Source organism: Cyprinus carpio, chromosome B20 (assembly GCF_018340385.1).
Source record: "Cyprinus carpio isolate SPL01 chromosome B20, ASM1834038v1, whole genome shotgun sequence".
NCBI lineage: Eukaryota > Metazoa > Chordata > Actinopteri > Cypriniformes > Cyprinidae > Cyprinus > Cyprinus carpio.
The window spans coordinates 8532805-8550075 of record NC_056616.1 but is presented as its reverse complement, the minus strand read 5'-3'; the positions used below and the strand labels follow the sequence as shown (position 1 = coordinate 8550075).

The window sequence follows — 17271 nt, the reverse complement described above, 5'->3', positions numbered from 1 at the left end:
GCAAAAGTCAAAAGACAAATTTTTTTTAAGTGGTTGTCAGGATGTCTGTGATGCCATTCCATGGTTATTATAGTTAAGAAAAACTAAAGCCAAAATAATAATAAATTTTTTTTTAATTAATTATTACTTAAAATAAATGTTAAATAAAATCAAATAAATTATATTTTTCAAAATTATTTCAGCTAGTTGGCAAAGCAACATTTCCCATTTTCGTTTAGTTTAACTTGAAGGACCAAAAACTAAATAAACTTAAATTAATAGATAAAATCTATATATCCATAAAAAAAAAAAAAAAAAAAAAAAATGAAAAAAAATTGAAAACTAATAAAAACACAACAAAATTACTAAAATTAAATATTAGCAAAAATAATGTTAAATCAGTGATACAAAAAATTAAACTGCCTGCAGAAGTCCTGTATGATGAAATTATATTCAGAAAATAATAATAATAATAATTAAAAAAAAAAAAAAATGTAAGCATGAACGGTGAACGATGAGTTATACGTCAAGTATAAGCAATAGTAATCACTAAATTTGCCTCAGCAAGATCCACTTAGTAACACATTTAAACATTGACTTTCCCTCTGGTTTAAGCAATGTGATACCATTACATGAATATGAATGTTTCCACAGGTTCTTGCTGTGCTTGGGTTGAAAGCACCACCATGACAGGCTTTGTGGATGAATGTAGTTTCCTCTCATTATTTCTCACCACATTCTCAGAAGCACATTTAACGCAGTTTATGCTGTTTTGCCAGTTCTTGTTACCATGGACACCAGATTTATTATTTTTATTTTTATTTTTTCACATCTTGGGACAAGACAGTTTGGTAGGTATTGTAAATTATAGCATTATAATGATGGCAACGGCATGCATCAGAGAGTTTGATATTAAAATATATTTGACACAATCATGATGACAATATAAGAGATGGCTGTCAAGCTGAACTCATTATGGAGGGAATCAGCTGTCCAAGGTCCTGAAACCTTTCTAAGGACAAGCACATTTTTAGGCTCTAAAAATAATGTAATGCATCAGACTTCACAGCAATGTCTAAACTAATCAATCGGACAGTTTAGGAGCGAATCTATAAATACATGGTGTCTGTCTGTCTTAAATGCACAATGGATTTTCATCTCCCTGTCCAAACTGTGACATTTACAGAAGTTGCCTCTGGACGTCCCAGAGTAAATGCCGAAAATTTCCCAACCAGATCCAAAAGGTCATACACTATTGATCACAATGATGTATTCCCATCACACAATCTAATCTAATAATGCAAACATGCTTAATGTTACATGACTATCTACAAGACTTGTGCATGTGTCAACGAGGTGACGTTCATTCTTTTGTGTGCATTTAAGTAATTAAAAAATAAATAAAAAATTTAATTAATTCCAAAATAACCTCTTCTGTGATGTAATGTTGTCAATCTCTAAATTAAAAAGTCATTTTGAAACTTTTTGTGTTGGTAAAGGCAAAAAATGTCAAATGGTCTAACTTTCTAATAATTGCGCAAAAAGACAAAAAGATATTGATGGAAAGATGTTCATAATGTTACAAAAGATTTCTATTTCAAATAAATGTTTTTTTTAAACATTCTATTCATCAAAGCATACTGAAAAATGTATCATGGTTTCCGCAAATATTAAGCAGCACAAGTGTTTTTAACATTGATAATAATACAAAATGTTTCTTGAGCAGCAAATCTGCATGTTAGAATGATTTCTGAAGGATCATGTGACACTGAACACTGGAGTTATGATGCTGAAAATTCAGCTTTGCATCACAGGAATAAATTACACTTTAAAATATATTCAAATAGAAAACAGTTGTTTTTAATTTTAATAACATTTCAGAATATTACTTTTTTTATAGTATTTTCGATCATATAAATGCAGGCTTGGTGAGCCTTTTTTATTCATTTATGTATTTTTTTAAATTAGCAAATAATGACTGGGACATAATGATGTCATTTTTAACTGATGGTTACACCACTTGACATTTTAATAATCATTAAATCCACATTTGTCATGTTTGCAATTAACTTGAACACAGGCATGCATTCTTAACAACTTGGTACATGTGTTTTGAACTAAATAGTTCTCTGTTTTTGTCATCTCGCACATCCTCAGCAGTCACTGAGTCGTATGTGTGCTGGTGCTGTAGGACCTGTGATCTGATCTGACGCACTGAGCTCAATCTGATCCACGCGCGCTTCTGAAGAGGTTGGGGTCACGCAGTCCAAACGCATCATGATCCGCCACAAACGGGACATTTGGAGCACGACACGGCTTCTGAGATTGAGATCTCTGAAATATCCCGACAAAGAGCTCTGAAGAGAAAAATGCATGATCCATGATGAACTGGGATGTGGTGGTTCATGCGTTTCTTTAATATTCCTGTCAAATAATAATGGCTTGCCGGACTGGATGCTGCTGCTCCAGCATCGGAACTCTAAATGAAGATAACGCCAGATTTCTCATGCTGGCTTTGTTGATCATCATCTACCTGTTATGTGGCGCAGCGGTGTTTTCGGCGCTCGAGCATCCGAAGGAGAAGCTCGCCAAGGAGAGATGGGCTCTGAGGATCGAGCAGTTCACCCACAAGTACAACCTGAGTCAAGACGACCTGAAGAACTTCCTGAGGAACTACGAGGAGGCCAACGTGGCGGGGATCCGCGTGGACGCCACCAGACCGAGGTGGGATTTCGCGGGAGCTTTTTATTTCGTCGGAACTGTGGTCTCAACTATCGGTGAGTTGAAGACAACCTTCTAAATCGAACTGCGATGATCTTATATCTAGACTGCAACATTTTATAAGCTGTTAAAGCTATAGGTTATTACAGTATTAGTCAGCGCAAGTACAGTAAAGTAACGCGCAACAGGTCCTTAGCGTTTACCTCGCATTCATAACGATATAGTTTAGTTTCAGTGGCACTAATGTGAACTAGCTACTGATATTAATGATGCAGTGTACAGACTAGATTTTAATTAACTTATTTAATCATTTAACGGATTTGAAATTAATTCTTGAGACGTGTGGGGGTTACATTTGTTTGCACAGAATCTGTTCTGATCTGTTCAAACGAATTCATTTAATGTTCTCTTCATTATATAAAAATAGCGTTATTGCATTATCTAAACATCTTGTCTATAACTCAGAAGCCCTTTTTGTCATCGACACCGTCAGATATCTGTAAAATTAATATCAAAATATCAAAGTCAGCTTCCTTTTCTGTTTCATCTGGAAGTTAAACATCACAAAGCATGATGAGTTTTATAATTGTGTCTAATAATCTTAATTTTTACTGATAATATCAACTTAATTGCACTAATTGTAAATACATTGCTTGGTATTTTTTAAATCATTTCCCTCATCTTTAGTAGGCCCTTTAAAACACAATAAATACATAAACTATAGGCTACTGTATCTATGGGATATGGGCATAATACTGTTATTTGTGTCAACACAGTTCTCAACGATTTTCTGTCAGACTGTCTTGACAGCTCAATAGATGGAACTGAAAATCTCTTTGAATCCATCATGTCTTCTTTGTTTATCCTCTGAAGTGAGTGCTATGCTTGTCAACATTTATAATGCATACCTGAAACATTATTGTTGAATATGATGGTGTAGACCCATATTGAGAAAAACAAAAAAACGTGTTTGTGAAAATGCAGGAGATTAAACCTAAACATAAGTGAAAACCTTTTAACATAATAAACAGATAAATCTAAAATAATTCCATCATCAATTAAACTACATAAACTATTCATTTATGTATTCATTCATTTAGCGCCAATGAAAACTCACAGAGGATATTTTCTACTTGCTCTTTTGTGAAGTGAAACCCTTTTAATATTAACCCATGAGAATTAGTATCTCCATAAACCAATTTTTATTAATTCTCAGCATGTGTCAGATTGGTGTTTGCAAAAGGGCTAATGAGAATATTAAATGCATTAGATCTTATTTCCATGCAGTCTGTCAACTGCTAGTTCGTGCGTAAAAATTAGATGCTTTCACGGAAACATGCAGAGCAGGGGGAGTTTATTTAGCCTTATTAATATTTACTCTGTTACCCTCTCCTGCTATGCTTATAGATTCAAGACGTTAGACAGTTCATGCAATGAATATGAACAGAGTTATCAATGATGTAATTTGTCTTAGTATTTTGTCTTAAATGGTTCAGTTTATGTCATGCACCTAATTTTAGATGCAAAAGATCTTTATAAATATGTCAGTGTATGGTATAAATGCTTTCAGAATTTAATTTCAGTGAAATCTTAACCAAAAAAAATTGAGCATGTGAAATTGGTAAAATTAATAATGCGAGAAAAAAAACTATGGTAGGGCTGCCGTCACCAATGGCAACCTGTTTCTAGTGGTTTGTGAAGAAGGGAAAGTTGGGTTGTCTGAATGGAGGAGGTGATTGCAGCCCAGGGTTCACGTGGGATTTGGAGCACATGCTGCTCATTAAAGGACAATTACAGCTCAGTTTCTAATTAGTCCTAACCCTGCTTCCTGCAGCAGTATGACACGCCACAGCAGTTCCACGGTAGCCCTACAACAGAACGAAGGTCTGTAGTCCTTGATGTTTATTATGTGTAGAGGCAACACATGATCTACATCAAACATGACCTTTTGACATCTGTAGGTTATATCAGCTTATTACACGGCTCTTTGGAATACTTGATTCTTATTGGTCAATCGCGCCATCCAGTGGTGTGTTACTCCCAGATAACAACCGCCAAATTGAATAACACACTAATTGAACAACTTGACCGGAACTTCTTATATGCTTAACGCTTATGCTTTTTTTTTTTTTTTTTTTCTCAAATCTGATTTTTGAGACTGATTGGAAATTATGTGAGGCCAGATCTGATTATTTCTAAACACAATTTTAGCAATGATGTTTTGCATTAATTAGGTTTTATTGAGAGCATTTCCCAAATCTGAACACATTTGTCAGAGTTGAAAGCATAAAAATGACTAAGGGTGGAATATAAAATGTCTTAATGTCATCCTGATGTAACAACACTAAAAAACAAACATGACATCCGATCTAAGCGTTCAAACTGAGAAGTATTAACAAAAATCTGTTTTTAAAAATCTTTTTCAAATCATGTGTGATTGGTTTACATCAGGGGTGGCGAACGACGGTTCTGGAGAGCCGCAGCCCTGCAGAGTTTTGCTTCAGCCCTAATCAATCACACCTGAGCAAGCTAATCAAGGTCTGAATGGTTACTAGGAAGCTACAGGCAGGTGAGTTTTAATTAGGGTTAGAGCTGAACTCTGCAGGGCTGCGGCTCTCCAGGACCAGAGTTAGCCACCCCTGGTTTAGATCAATCTTTTGGATTTCAGTGTTTTTTTTTTTTTTTTTTTTTTTTTTTTTTAACTGTTCAGATTGTAAAAAAAAAAAAAAACAACAAAAAAACAAATATATATATACATACCCATACACACAGGTCCTTCTCAAAAAAAAATTAGCATATTGTGAAAAAGTTCATTATTTTCCATAATGTAATGATAAAAATTAAACTTTCATATATTTTAGATTCATTGCACACCAACTGAAATATTTCAGGTCTTTTATTGTTTTAATACTGATGATTTTGGCATACAGCTCATGAAAACCCAAGGAAAAAATCTCAAAATTAGCATATCATGAAAAGGTTCTCTAAACGAGCTATTAACCTAATCATCTGAATCAACTAATTAACTCTAAACACCTGCAAAAGATTCCTGAGGCTTTTTAAAAACTCCCAGCCTGGTTCATTACTCAAAACCGCAATCATGGGTAAGACTGCCGACCTGACTGCTGTCCAGAAGGCCATCATTGACACCCTCAAGCGAGAGGGTAAGACACAGAAAGAAATTTCTGAACGAATAGGCTGTTCCCAGAGTGCTGTATCAAGGCACCTCAGTGGGAAGTCTGTGGGAAGGAAAAAGTGTGGCAAAAAACGCTGCACAACGAGAAGAGGTGACCGGACCCTGAGGAAGATTGTGGAGAAGGACCGATTCCAGACCTTGGGGGACCTGCGGAAGCAGTGGACTGAGTCTGGACTAGAAACATCCAGAGCCACCGTGCACAGGCGTGTGCTTTTGAACCAGAAACAGTGGCAGAAGCGCCTGACCTGGGCTACAGAGAAGCAGCACTGGACTGTTGCTCAGTGGTCCAAAGTACTTTTTTTCGGATGAAAGCAAATTTTTGCATGTCATTCGGAAATCAAGGTGCCAGAGTCTGGAGGAAGACTGGGGAGAAGGAAATGACAAAATGCATGAAGTCCAGTGTCAAGTACCCACAGTCAGTGATGGTCTTGGGTGCCATGTCAGCTGCTGGTGTTGGTCCACTGTGTTTTATCAGGGCAGGGTCAATGCAGCTAGCTATCAGGAGATTTTGGAGCACTTCATGTTTCCATCTGCTGAAAAGCTTTATGGAGATGAAGATTTCGTTTTTCAGCACGACCTGGCACCTGCTCACAGTGCCAAAACCACTGGTAAAATGGTTTACTGACCATGGTATTACTGTGCTCAATTGGCCTGCCAACTCTCCTGACCTGAACCCCATAGAGAATCTGTGGGATATTGTGAAGAGAAAGTTGAGAGACGCAAGACCCAACACTCTGGATGAGCTTAAGGCCGCTATCGAAGCATCCTGGGCCTCCATAACACCTCCGCAGTGCCACAGGCTGATTGCCTCCATGCCACGCCGCATTGAAGCAGTCATTTCTGCAAAAGGATTCCCGACCAAGTATTGAGTGCATAACTGAACATAATTATTTGAAGGTTGACTTTTTTTTTTTTTTTTTTTTTTTTTTTTTTTTTTTTTTTTTTTTTTTTGTATTAAAATAACTTTTCTTTTATTGGTCGGATGAAATATGCTAATTATCAGAAATAGGAATTTTGGGTTTTCATGAGCTGTATGCCAAAATCATCAGTATTAAAACAATAAAAGACCTGAAATATTTCAGTTGGTGTGCAATGAATCTAAAATATATGAAAGTTTAATTTTTATCATTACATTATGGAAAATAATGAACTTTTTCACAATATGCTAATTTTTTGAGAAGGACCTGTGTGTGTGTGTGTATATATATATATATATATATATATATTTGAGTCAAATATAGACCAAAAATAAATAAATAAAAATCTGATTTTGACAGAACAAGGAAGGTAGGTTGATGAAATTTAGCTCCAACCAGGACTGAATGTGACAAACACTAAAAATATTAGATTCTAAAATATAAAATTATATACAAAAAATAAAATGATCAAAAATTATAAAAGTTAAACAAAAATATAAAAAGTATAAAATGATCAAAAATATCAAATCTATATAATGAAATTATATTGAATATAACAATTATATCTAATATTTTGAATGACTATAAAGAAAATAAGTTTGTCTGAAAAAGGTAGGCTGGAGAAATTTAGCTACGACTATGACTGTATGTAACAAGCAATAAAAAAAACCCTGTAAAATGTAACAGTCATAAATTATAAAAATATATAATACATTAAAAAATTACACACACACACACACACACATATATATATGCTGTCAAACAATTAGTCACGATTAAATGCATCCAAAATAAGTTTTTGTTCACATAATATATGTATGTGTGCTGTGTATATTTATTATGTATATATAAATACACAAACATGCATGTATATATTTCAGAAGATAATGTTTATATATAAAATATATTTATTTATCATATAAATTATGTGAATATAATTATAGACATGTAAATAATTTTTTTTAAATATATACTACATGTGTATTTATATATACATAAAAAATATACACAGTACACACACATTACAGTATGCAAACAAAAACTTTTATTTTGTATGCGAATTAATCGTTTGACAGCACTAATATAAATAATAATGACACTTTAATCTATTATAATGACAGTAAAGAATGTGTTCTTGCAACCTGTGTTGTATATTTGTGCTTGCCGTGCTTTAGAAAGTGTAAAAGTCTAACATCTTCCCATTATAAAGCACATCCTCATTTTATTTCTTTGTGTGCCACAGGTTTTGGCATGACGACACCCGTCACTATTGCTGGGAAGATATTCTTGATCTTTTACGGGCTTATTGGTTGTGCTGCCACAATTTTGTTCTTTAACCTCTTCCTGGAACGAGTCATCACAGTGATCGCATTCGTTCTGAAGTCCTGCCACGAGCGCAGAGAACGCCGCAAAGCCGGCCCGCCTCAAAACTGCCGGCGTCCCTCCACCGACAGCAGACAGCGGCGCACGGACAGCTTGGCCGGCTGGAAACCCTCAGTGTACTGCGTCATGCTCATCTTAGGAGTCGCTGCCATCGTGGTCTCCTGCTGCGCGTCCGCCATGTACTCGGCAGCTGAGGGTTGGGAATACCTGGACGCCCTCTATTTCTGTTTCGTGGCTTTCAGCACCATTGGTTTTGGGGATATGGTGAGCAACCAGCGGGAGATGTACAAAGCTCAAGCGGCCTACAGGGTGGGCAACTTCCTTTTCATCCTCACAGGGGTGTGTTGCATTTACTCGCTGTTCAACGTCATTTCCATCGTGATCAAGCAAGTTCTCAACTGGCTTCTGCGGAGGCTGGAGACTCCCTGCCGTTGCCCGGGCCGAGGGAACCGCCATTCACGGAGGAACGTGGTCGTCCCCGGCCACATGAGAACCAGACGGGACAACTCCATCGAGACTGACGGAGTCAATGACAGCGAGGCGGATGGACGGCGGATGTCTGGAGAGATGATCTCCATGAAGGACTTTCTGGCCGCTAATAAAGTTAATCTGGCCATCATGCAGAAGCAGCTGTCAGAGATGGCTAACGGACATCCTCGCCCGTTAGGGAGCAGCTCACGTCACAACGAGTTCTCCGGAGGGGTCGGAGCGCTGGGAATCATGAACAACCGACTGGCAGAGACAAGTGTAGATTGATAAATCCAGCTTTTAGACGACCTCCACAGCAAAGTGTTATCACAACAAAGACAAGCAAATACTATAACACTCATCCTTTGGGTCTCATTCACTAATAGTTGTGTGTACAAATGTTCTTCTGTAGGTGCACAGACAAGGTTAGCTTTGAAAATGTATGGTGGATTCATAACAAGAGTGGACCAGGTTTATTGTAGTTTAAAAAAAGAAACATTCATGGAAATAAAATTAAATATTAAAAAAATAACTTTTCTGCATTTCTCTTTTTTTTGTTGTATTTGATGAATTGCCTGAAATAAAATTAAAATTGAAATAAAATTAATCCAATTTGAAAACTGAAATAAAATTAATAGAAACTATACAGACTAGTGCTGTCAAACAATTAATCGCGATTAATCGCATCCAAAATAAAAGTTTTTGTTTACATAATAAATATACACAGTATACATACATATATTATGTATATATAAATGCAAACACATGCATGCATACATTTAAGAAAAAATATGTTATTTTTATATATTAAATAGATTTATATATATACATGTAAATATTTTCAAAATACATATATGTAAACAAAGATATATTGTATGTGTGTATGTTTCTATATACATAACAAATATACACAGTAACGACAAAAGCACACGACATAGTTACTAAAATTTAAATGAAAATATACGATTAATCGTTTGACAACACTAATACAGACATAAAAAACAATAACTAGTAAAAACGACAAAAGCACACTACATAGTTACTAAAATTTAAATGAAAATAGAAAACACAAAAGTAAAAAGTATCTTGATGACTTATATGCTTGTGCTAATAAATATCTAAGACATATATCTAAGACAAGATATTAAAAATGTAATAAACACTGCCGTTCAAAAATTTAGGATCAGTAAGGTTTTTTTTTTTTTTTTTTTTTTTTTTTTTTTAATGGAGACTCTTATGTTCATCAAGGCTGTATTTATTTGATCAAAAACAATTTATTTCTGTGACGAAGTGCTGAATTCTATTGCAATTTCCATTACTCCAGTCATCATCATAACTTCAACAAAATACAACTTATTTCTGTGACGAAGTGCTGAATTCTCATCAACATCATCACTCCAGTCTTCAGTGTCTCATGATCTTTCAGAAATCATTCTAATATGCTGATTTACTATCAGTGCTAATTTTTGGAACATCCCCATAATAATAAAAACATAAAAAGAACAATAAAAAGTTAAAAAGAACAGCATTTATCAAAAATAAAAAACATAAATATCAACTATCACCCATTAAAAACATTCTTGCTGAATAAAAGTATACATTTCTTAATAAAATCTTAAAAAAAACCATCCTAAATTGCAAACTTTTGATTAATCGTGATTTTTGAGTAAGAATGTTCACATGGTTAGTGAATGAGACCCATTTTTTGTACAAAAAATAAAAATGTATTGCTGCTGATTTGGACCTTGGACATTTGAGCTGCTGTGCTGTGTTTATCATATTCCTCACTAATCTCTCTAACTGAGGCTTTGTAAACTTGTAGTGCATTCATCTACAAACAAACAGATGCAATTTATTACTAGGCCATAGTTTTCTTGCATATTCCAGCACTGTCACAGTATGGTAATATATTCATTATGCCTAGCTTACAGGGAAGTGTGACATTTACACACTGGTAGATTGGGAAATGAATCATTTGCTTGCATTGCATCAGTTATACTGAGAACCTTTATGGGAACTTTTCTACGAACTTCATCTGCATGAATAATGTCTTAATTCATTAAGGCAACGGTGTCTTGAACTTTGTGTCTTCCTCATTACACTGCTAAATCGTATCAGACTGTACTTGCTTCGCAGATTGATGTACTGCGAAAGGACATATCGAAAAATAACACCATTACAGAACAGTATGTGACAAAATAAATAAATAAATAAATAAACCCTGACCTGAATTAAGGTTTTTTTATTATTATTCGTGAGTGTGTATGTGGCTGGTCCAACATGAAATACTTGTAAAGCTAATGGTTTTTTCCACTTAGTGGCAGCACTCAGGCGTAAAGATGGAACGGAGCGTCTTCAGATCAAATTACCAGAGCTACAATATGTCATGATGTTGGGAGGTTGCTATGGAAACTCTGACTCTGTGCGAGGAGGACGCCTCAGATGATAATATGAGCTCCATGGGTGAGATGTTTTGGCTGGTCTTTGTTTCTGGTTCTCCGGGGCTGGTTGTGTGACGACCCCCTGCAAACCTGCCAAGACATCACAGAGCCAATCAGACGAAACAGTGTGAAATGAAAAAAAGACGGTGATGAAAATAGCCCATGACCTACATTCAGTAAATAACACAACCTGCAATCACACACGACAAAGAAACTGTCCAAGTTCACATACCTATGAACCAAAAACACACACTTCCTATCAGCCAAATCATGCTTCACAGCACAGTATATATATATATATATATATATATATATATATATATATATATATATATATATATATATATATATATATATATATATATTATGTAGTTTCTTATGCTAATCAAGGCTACATTTATTTGAAAAAAAAATAAAATACAGAAAAAAACTGTAATATTGTGAAAAATTACTGCAATTTCTAATATTGGATTCCTATTTTAATATACTTTAAAATATAATTTATTTTTTATTTATTTATGTTTATCAGCATAATTACTTGCTGATTTATTAGTGTAGAAACTCTTGTGCTGCTTAGCCTAATATTTATTTTGTAACCTCTGATACTTTGAGAAATAAAAAGTTAAAAAGCATTTATTCACAGGAATAAATTATATTTTTAAAGTATATTAAAATTGCAATAATATAGCAAAATCACAGTTTTTTTTTTTTTAATCTTAATGATACCAAACTTTTGAATGGCGGAGAGAGAGAGAGAAATATATATATATATATATATATATAGAGAGAGAGAGAGAGAGAGAGAGAGAGAGAGAGAGAGAGAGAGAGAGATAGATAGAGAGAGAGAGTATAAAACTAAAACAGAAATAAAAATAAATGTATATGTAAATGTAAAAAAACAGAACAATTTACTAACACTTTATGTAAATTAAAGTTAAAATAGAAACAATAGAACAGAATCTAATTAAATACATTAACAAAAACTGTTACAGTATTATAAAATAAATAATGTATAAAATAATAAAATAATACTAAGTATACTAATACTATTACTATAAAGTAATACAAAGTACTATAATAGGATATCAGACATACTAAAATAACACTGAATACGTATTGTGTTATATTTATAGTGAAAAACATTACTTATCATAATATACGACTAAGTAATATAATATTTCAGATTATATTTAAGAACACATTAAAAGTGAATAAACTGGAAATAGCAGCAAAGAAGTAAAAACACTTGTACAGTATGCTAAGCACGTTCCCCTGTGCATGGGCCAACCTTCACAAATACACTCACATCGACAGACTGAAGCAGACTATATGGTCCACTACAGCTAACACGTGTTAATAGTTTTAATAAAAAGTTTAGCCAAAGATAAATCACAGAGTTGTTACTATAGGCCAGAATCACAAATCTTATAATAAACAAACGCGTTTCGGTATTACAAGTCCTTTGTCCCGGTAGTCTTTCCGTAGTTACGTTTATTGCCAGCGACCAGCGGCGGTGAAAATGGTGAGTGAGCCAGCAGTTTATTTACCGGCTCATCGTTTCATTTGTTTCCATTGCTCTGCGTTAATTCTGTAATTTGCAGATATGATATTTGAATGCCGTGGGAACGGTGTCTCAACACTCTTTGTTTAATACATCGATGTAGGATTAAGAACACAAGTCATTTCATCTGAAGAAATATCCGTTGGTCTTCAGAGTTAAATCACTCTGCTAACCCGCACACAACCTAAAACGAGCCAAGACGGTAATACAATTCAGAGAGACACGATAAATACATAATTTATGGTGTAGTTGTGCTTGTTTCATTCCTGCAATCCGGTCGAAAACAAGCAGTGCATCATAACATAAGTAACTTAGCCCTTTAAACACCTTCACGTTACAGTCAGCGAAGAGTATTCAGTGTTTTTTCATTTCATTTGAAGTGGTCAGACAGTCATGTTGGATATTATTTTTCATAATATGGTTTAACTTAAATGTTTTGTGTCTGTGACGTTAAACACGGACCCTTGTTTCTTTTCAATAATGTATAGTGGTGATGAGTCAGACTTAAAAGTGTGAATTTCGCTGCATTTGTTAAAAATATTAAACCAAATGACATCATTATTGCAAACTGATTGTTCCAAAATTACTGCTAATATATAAATATCTAATTATATATAATGGGCTTATATACAGTGCCCCCCATTAATATTGACATCCTTCGTAAATATGATCAAAGGTGGCGGTGAAAATAAATCTGCATTGTTTATCCTTTTGATCTTCCATTCAACAAATTTACAAAATTCCAACCTTTCATTGAAGTAAAACAATGAAAAGTTTGGAGAATCTCACATTATGAATTTATTATTATATATCAATTAATGCGTTAACGCATCAATAACGCATTATCTTGCCCAGCGCTTATATATATATATATATATATATATATATATATATATATATATATATATATATATATATATATATATATATATTTTAAATGATTAAAAGCTTCTTGTTGAGAAATGGGTAGAACCTAGTAGTTTTAAAGGATAGTAGAAAATATTTAAAATGACAATGAATTAGTATTTTGGGGCTGTTCTGCAATCCTTTTAAATTCATCTAATGATTCTTGTTATAAATCTGCCTTTTTTGTGTGTTACACTAAATTTAAAAAAAAAATCTGTAAATCATGGTAAAAATGTGTGATAGTCTTTTTTTTTCTCAGTAAAAAATATAATTTAACAGGACAAATTGTAATGTACAAAAAACCTAATTTAAAGCTGTAATTAAATACTAGACTATATATCACTGTATATGAACATTAGACATGAATCTTTCTCAACGCAGGGCCAGAGTCAAAGCGGAGGACATGGACCAGGAGGTGGAAAGAAAGATGACAAGGTGACCAAAAATACCTGATATTTTAAACCAGCATCAGCCAGAGGTTTGTCCTTATTTAATGATTCAATCTGTCATCATAACAGGACAAGAAAAAGAAATATGAGCCACCCATTCCAACCAGAGTGGGCAAGAGGAAGAGGAAGTCCAAGGGCCCTGATGCTGCTAGCAAGCTGCCCTTAGGTACAAGAAGAGTCTTTTGAACGCCACTGTGTTTTACATCAGATTTTCAGTTAATGTCAGATTCTCTTTCATATAGTCACCCCTCACACACAGTGCAGGCTGAAGCACTTGAAGCAGGAGAGAATTAAAGACTACCTGCTGATGGAGGAGGAGTTCATCAGGAACCAGGAGCAGATGAAACCTCTAGAGGAGAAACAGGAGGTGCACCATCCATCCATCTTCTCCCTCGCTCTCCTTTTTGTTTGTTTGTCTGTGCTGATGGTTGTTTTGTGCTCTTATTAGGAGGAGAGGTCAAAAGTGGATGACCTCAGGGGAACTCCTATGTCTGTGGGGACCCTGGAGGAGATCATTGATGACAATCATGCCATCGTCTCCACATCTGTTGGCTCGGAGCACTATGTCAGCATTCTGTCATTTGTCGACAAAGATCTGCTGGAGCCCGGCTGCTCTGTTTTACTAAACCACAAGGTACAATATCCACCAAACCAATCAAGATTTAACGGAAATAGGATGAATTTGTCAAACGTAAAGGTATAGTTCAACCCAAAATGAAAATTAAGATATTTTAAAAGGGGTGGTTGATTACGATTTCACTTTTTTTAACATTAGTTAGTGTGTAATGTTGCAGTTTAATGCCTACAAAAAAAGGCCAGTAGCCGGTTTAGTGAACCGCAGCACACTGGGCCAGCTAACCACTCTGAGCCTATAATCGTGGATTCATTTCATGATGCATTTATAACCTTTTTGGGTCTTTTAAGTTTTGGTTACCTGGTCTTTCAGTGGAGGGACCAAAACCTCTCAGGTTTCATTAAAAATATCTTAATTAAATATCTAATTGGTACTTTGAAGATTAACCAACAAAAGTTGGGTTTGGTAAACGGTGAGTAAATGATGACAAAAGTGTCATTTTTGTGTGACCTATCCCTTTAAATTATATCCTGTCTGCAACCTTTTGTATTTGAATGCGGCTCTAATGAAGGCTACTTCTGGATCCTGAACATTTGTAGATTTTCTAATAAATGATTGAATATCTTGTTGTTTATAGGTTCATGCAGTCATAGGGGTTTTGATGGACGACACAGACCCTCTTGTTACCGTCATGAAGGTAGAAAAGGCTCCGCAAGAGACATACGCTGATATCGGTGGACTGGACGGTCAGATACAAGAAATTAAGGCAAGATAATAACAAATTTTTACTGTTTCGCTTGGCAAAAATGATCTGAGATGATTATTTAATTGTGTAATTTTGAAAACAATCCGGTAAAAATGAATCTGTGCTGCTTATATAGGAGTCTGTGGAGCTGCCGCTGACCCATCCAGAGTATTATGAGGAAATGGGGATCAAGCCTCCTAAAGGGGTCATTCTCTACGGCCCCCCTGGAACAGGTGATCAAAGATCATTTAATTACCAAAACATATTTTGATGAAGGGTGACATCACAAATCCTGATCTATCATATAATTTCTCTGAATGTTAGGTAAAACCCTCCTTGCCAAGGCAGTGGCCAATCAGACGTCTGCAACTTTTTTGCGGGTTGTTGGTTCAGAGCTGATTCAGAAGTATCTCGGCGACGGCCCTAAACTAGTACGTGAGCTCTTCAGGGTGGCAGAGGAACACGCTCCTTCTATCGTCTTCATCGACGAGATTGACGCCATTGGAACTAAGAGGTAGAGCAAAGCGTTTTTGGTTTTCACCAAAAAATGTATATACCCTTAGGGCATCCAAGATGAGTTTGTTTCTTTATCAAAACAGATTTGGAGAAATTTAGCATTACATCACTTACTCACCAATGGATCCTCTGTAGTGAATGGGTGCCGTCAGAATGAGTTCAAACAGCTGATAAAAGAAGCGAAAGTTTTTTCATGTTTTGGATTATTCTGATGTTTTTATCAGCTGTTTGGACTCTTATTCTGACGGCACCCATTCACTTTGGTGAGCAAGAGATGAGATGCTAAATATCTCCAAAATCTATTCCTTCAGTCATATACCCTGATTACCTCTTTGCAGATACGACTCAAACTCAGGAGGTGAACGTGAAATTCAGAGAACCATGTTGGAGCTCCTTAACCAGCTGGATGGCTTTGATTCGCGTGGAGATGTGAAGGTCGTTATGGCTACCAACAGAATAGAGACCCTTGACCCTGCTCTTATTAGACCGGGTAAGATACTACTGCAGACTCGTGCTATGAAGTTCAGAGGTTATGTGCATTTTAGATGAACCCTCAAGGCATTTTCTCTGCAGGTCGCATCGACCGTAAGATTGAGTTCCCATTACCAGATGAGAAAACCAAGAGAAGGATCTTCCAGATCCACACCAGCAGAATGACTTTGGCTGAGGATGTGATCTTGGACGACTTCATCCTGGCTAAAGATGACCTTTCAGGAGCTGATATTAAGGTATGCTAATGGATTCGGTTCATTTGAAAGTGTTGCAGAAAATCTCTGCTGCCCTCTTGTGTTGATTTAGTTTTTTTTTTTATTTCTATAATTTTCAGAATGCAGAAGAATTGTTCACCATGTATGTCTATATATCTTAACTCTTGACTTCCTGTCTCTTCAGGCCATCTGTACAGAAGCAGGCCTCATGGCCCTCAGAGAGCGCAGGATGAAGGTCACCAACGAGGACTTCAAGAAGTCTAAAGAAAATGTTTTGTATAAGAAGCAGGAGGGCACCCCTGAAGGCCTCTATCTCTAATCTTCACTTTTCATTTCTTTGTTTATATGTGAGTGCAGAGCATTTGGATTAAATTTACACATGTTTTTGTCTGCCGATTTGTTTTTTTGTTATTGTGATCAGAATACTACAGCTGGATCAGAGGTATTTAATTGTTTGTTTCTTTTTTATAGCCCTCAGAAGGTTTTTTTTTTAAATCGAAAATACAGTAAAAACAGTAATATTGTGAAATATTAATGGAATGTTAAAATAAATGTTTTTGTATCTTAATATGTTTTAAAATGTCATTATTTCTGTGATCAAAGCTGAATTTTCAGCATCATTACTCCAGTCTTCAGTGTCACATGATCCTTCAGAAATCATTCTAATATGCTGATTTGCTGCTTAATTACTATCAGTTATCATTGGTG

At 35.2% G+C, this 17271-nt stretch overlaps 2 protein-coding genes across 3 annotated transcripts; both read left to right on the top strand.

Annotated features, from left to right (window-relative positions):
• The first annotated feature begins 2328 nt into the window (after positions 1-2328).
• On the top strand, positions 2329-9190 carry LOC109052559 (potassium channel subfamily K member 13-like). Its single transcript, XM_019069979.2, has 2 exons — positions 2329-2756; positions 8057-9190. The coding sequence occupies exons 1-2, from the start codon at positions 2417-2419 to the stop codon at positions 8950-8952; spliced, it is 1236 nt and encodes a 411-aa protein (XP_018925524.1). The 5' UTR covers positions 2329-2416; the 3' UTR covers positions 8953-9190.
• Positions 9191-12559: 3369 nt separating this feature from the next.
• On the top strand, positions 12560-17131 carry LOC109052565 (26S proteasome regulatory subunit 4). 2 transcript variants are annotated; one of them, XM_042747404.1, is made up of 11 exons: positions 12560-12627; positions 13954-14007; positions 14091-14187; positions 14264-14388; positions 14470-14655; positions 15233-15361; positions 15477-15573; positions 15665-15854; positions 16195-16346; positions 16430-16584; positions 16748-17131. In XM_042747404.1, exons 1-11 carry the CDS (start codon positions 12625-12627, stop codon positions 16880-16882), a joined length of 1323 nt encoding a protein of 440 aa, XP_042603338.1. In that variant the 5' UTR covers positions 12560-12624; the 3' UTR covers positions 16883-17131. The 2 variants fall into 2 exon arrangements, with proteins under 2 accessions (XP_042603338.1, XP_042603339.1); XM_042747405.1 differs by lacking the exon at positions 12560-12627 and adding an exon at positions 12654-12868.
• The last annotated feature ends 140 nt before the right edge of the window (positions 17132-17271 follow it).

Coding starts and splice junctions, on each gene's coding strand:
- LOC109052565 (XM_042747404.1), top strand. Junction 15,362..15,476: donor GTCAGATACAAGAAATTAAG/GCAAGATAATAA, acceptor CTGCTTATATAG/GAGTCTGTGGAGCTGCCGCT. Junction 16,585..16,747: donor TTTCAGGAGCTGATATTAAG/GTATGCTAATGG, acceptor CTGTCTCTTCAG/GCCATCTGTACAGAAGCAGG.
- LOC109052559 (XM_019069979.2), top strand. CDS start 2,417: ATGGCTTGCCGGACTGGATGCTGCTGCTCCAGCATCGGAACTCTAAAT. Junction 2,757..8,056: donor AACTGTGGTCTCAACTATCG/GTGAGTTGAAGA, acceptor TGTGTGCCACAG/GTTTTGGCATGACGACACCC.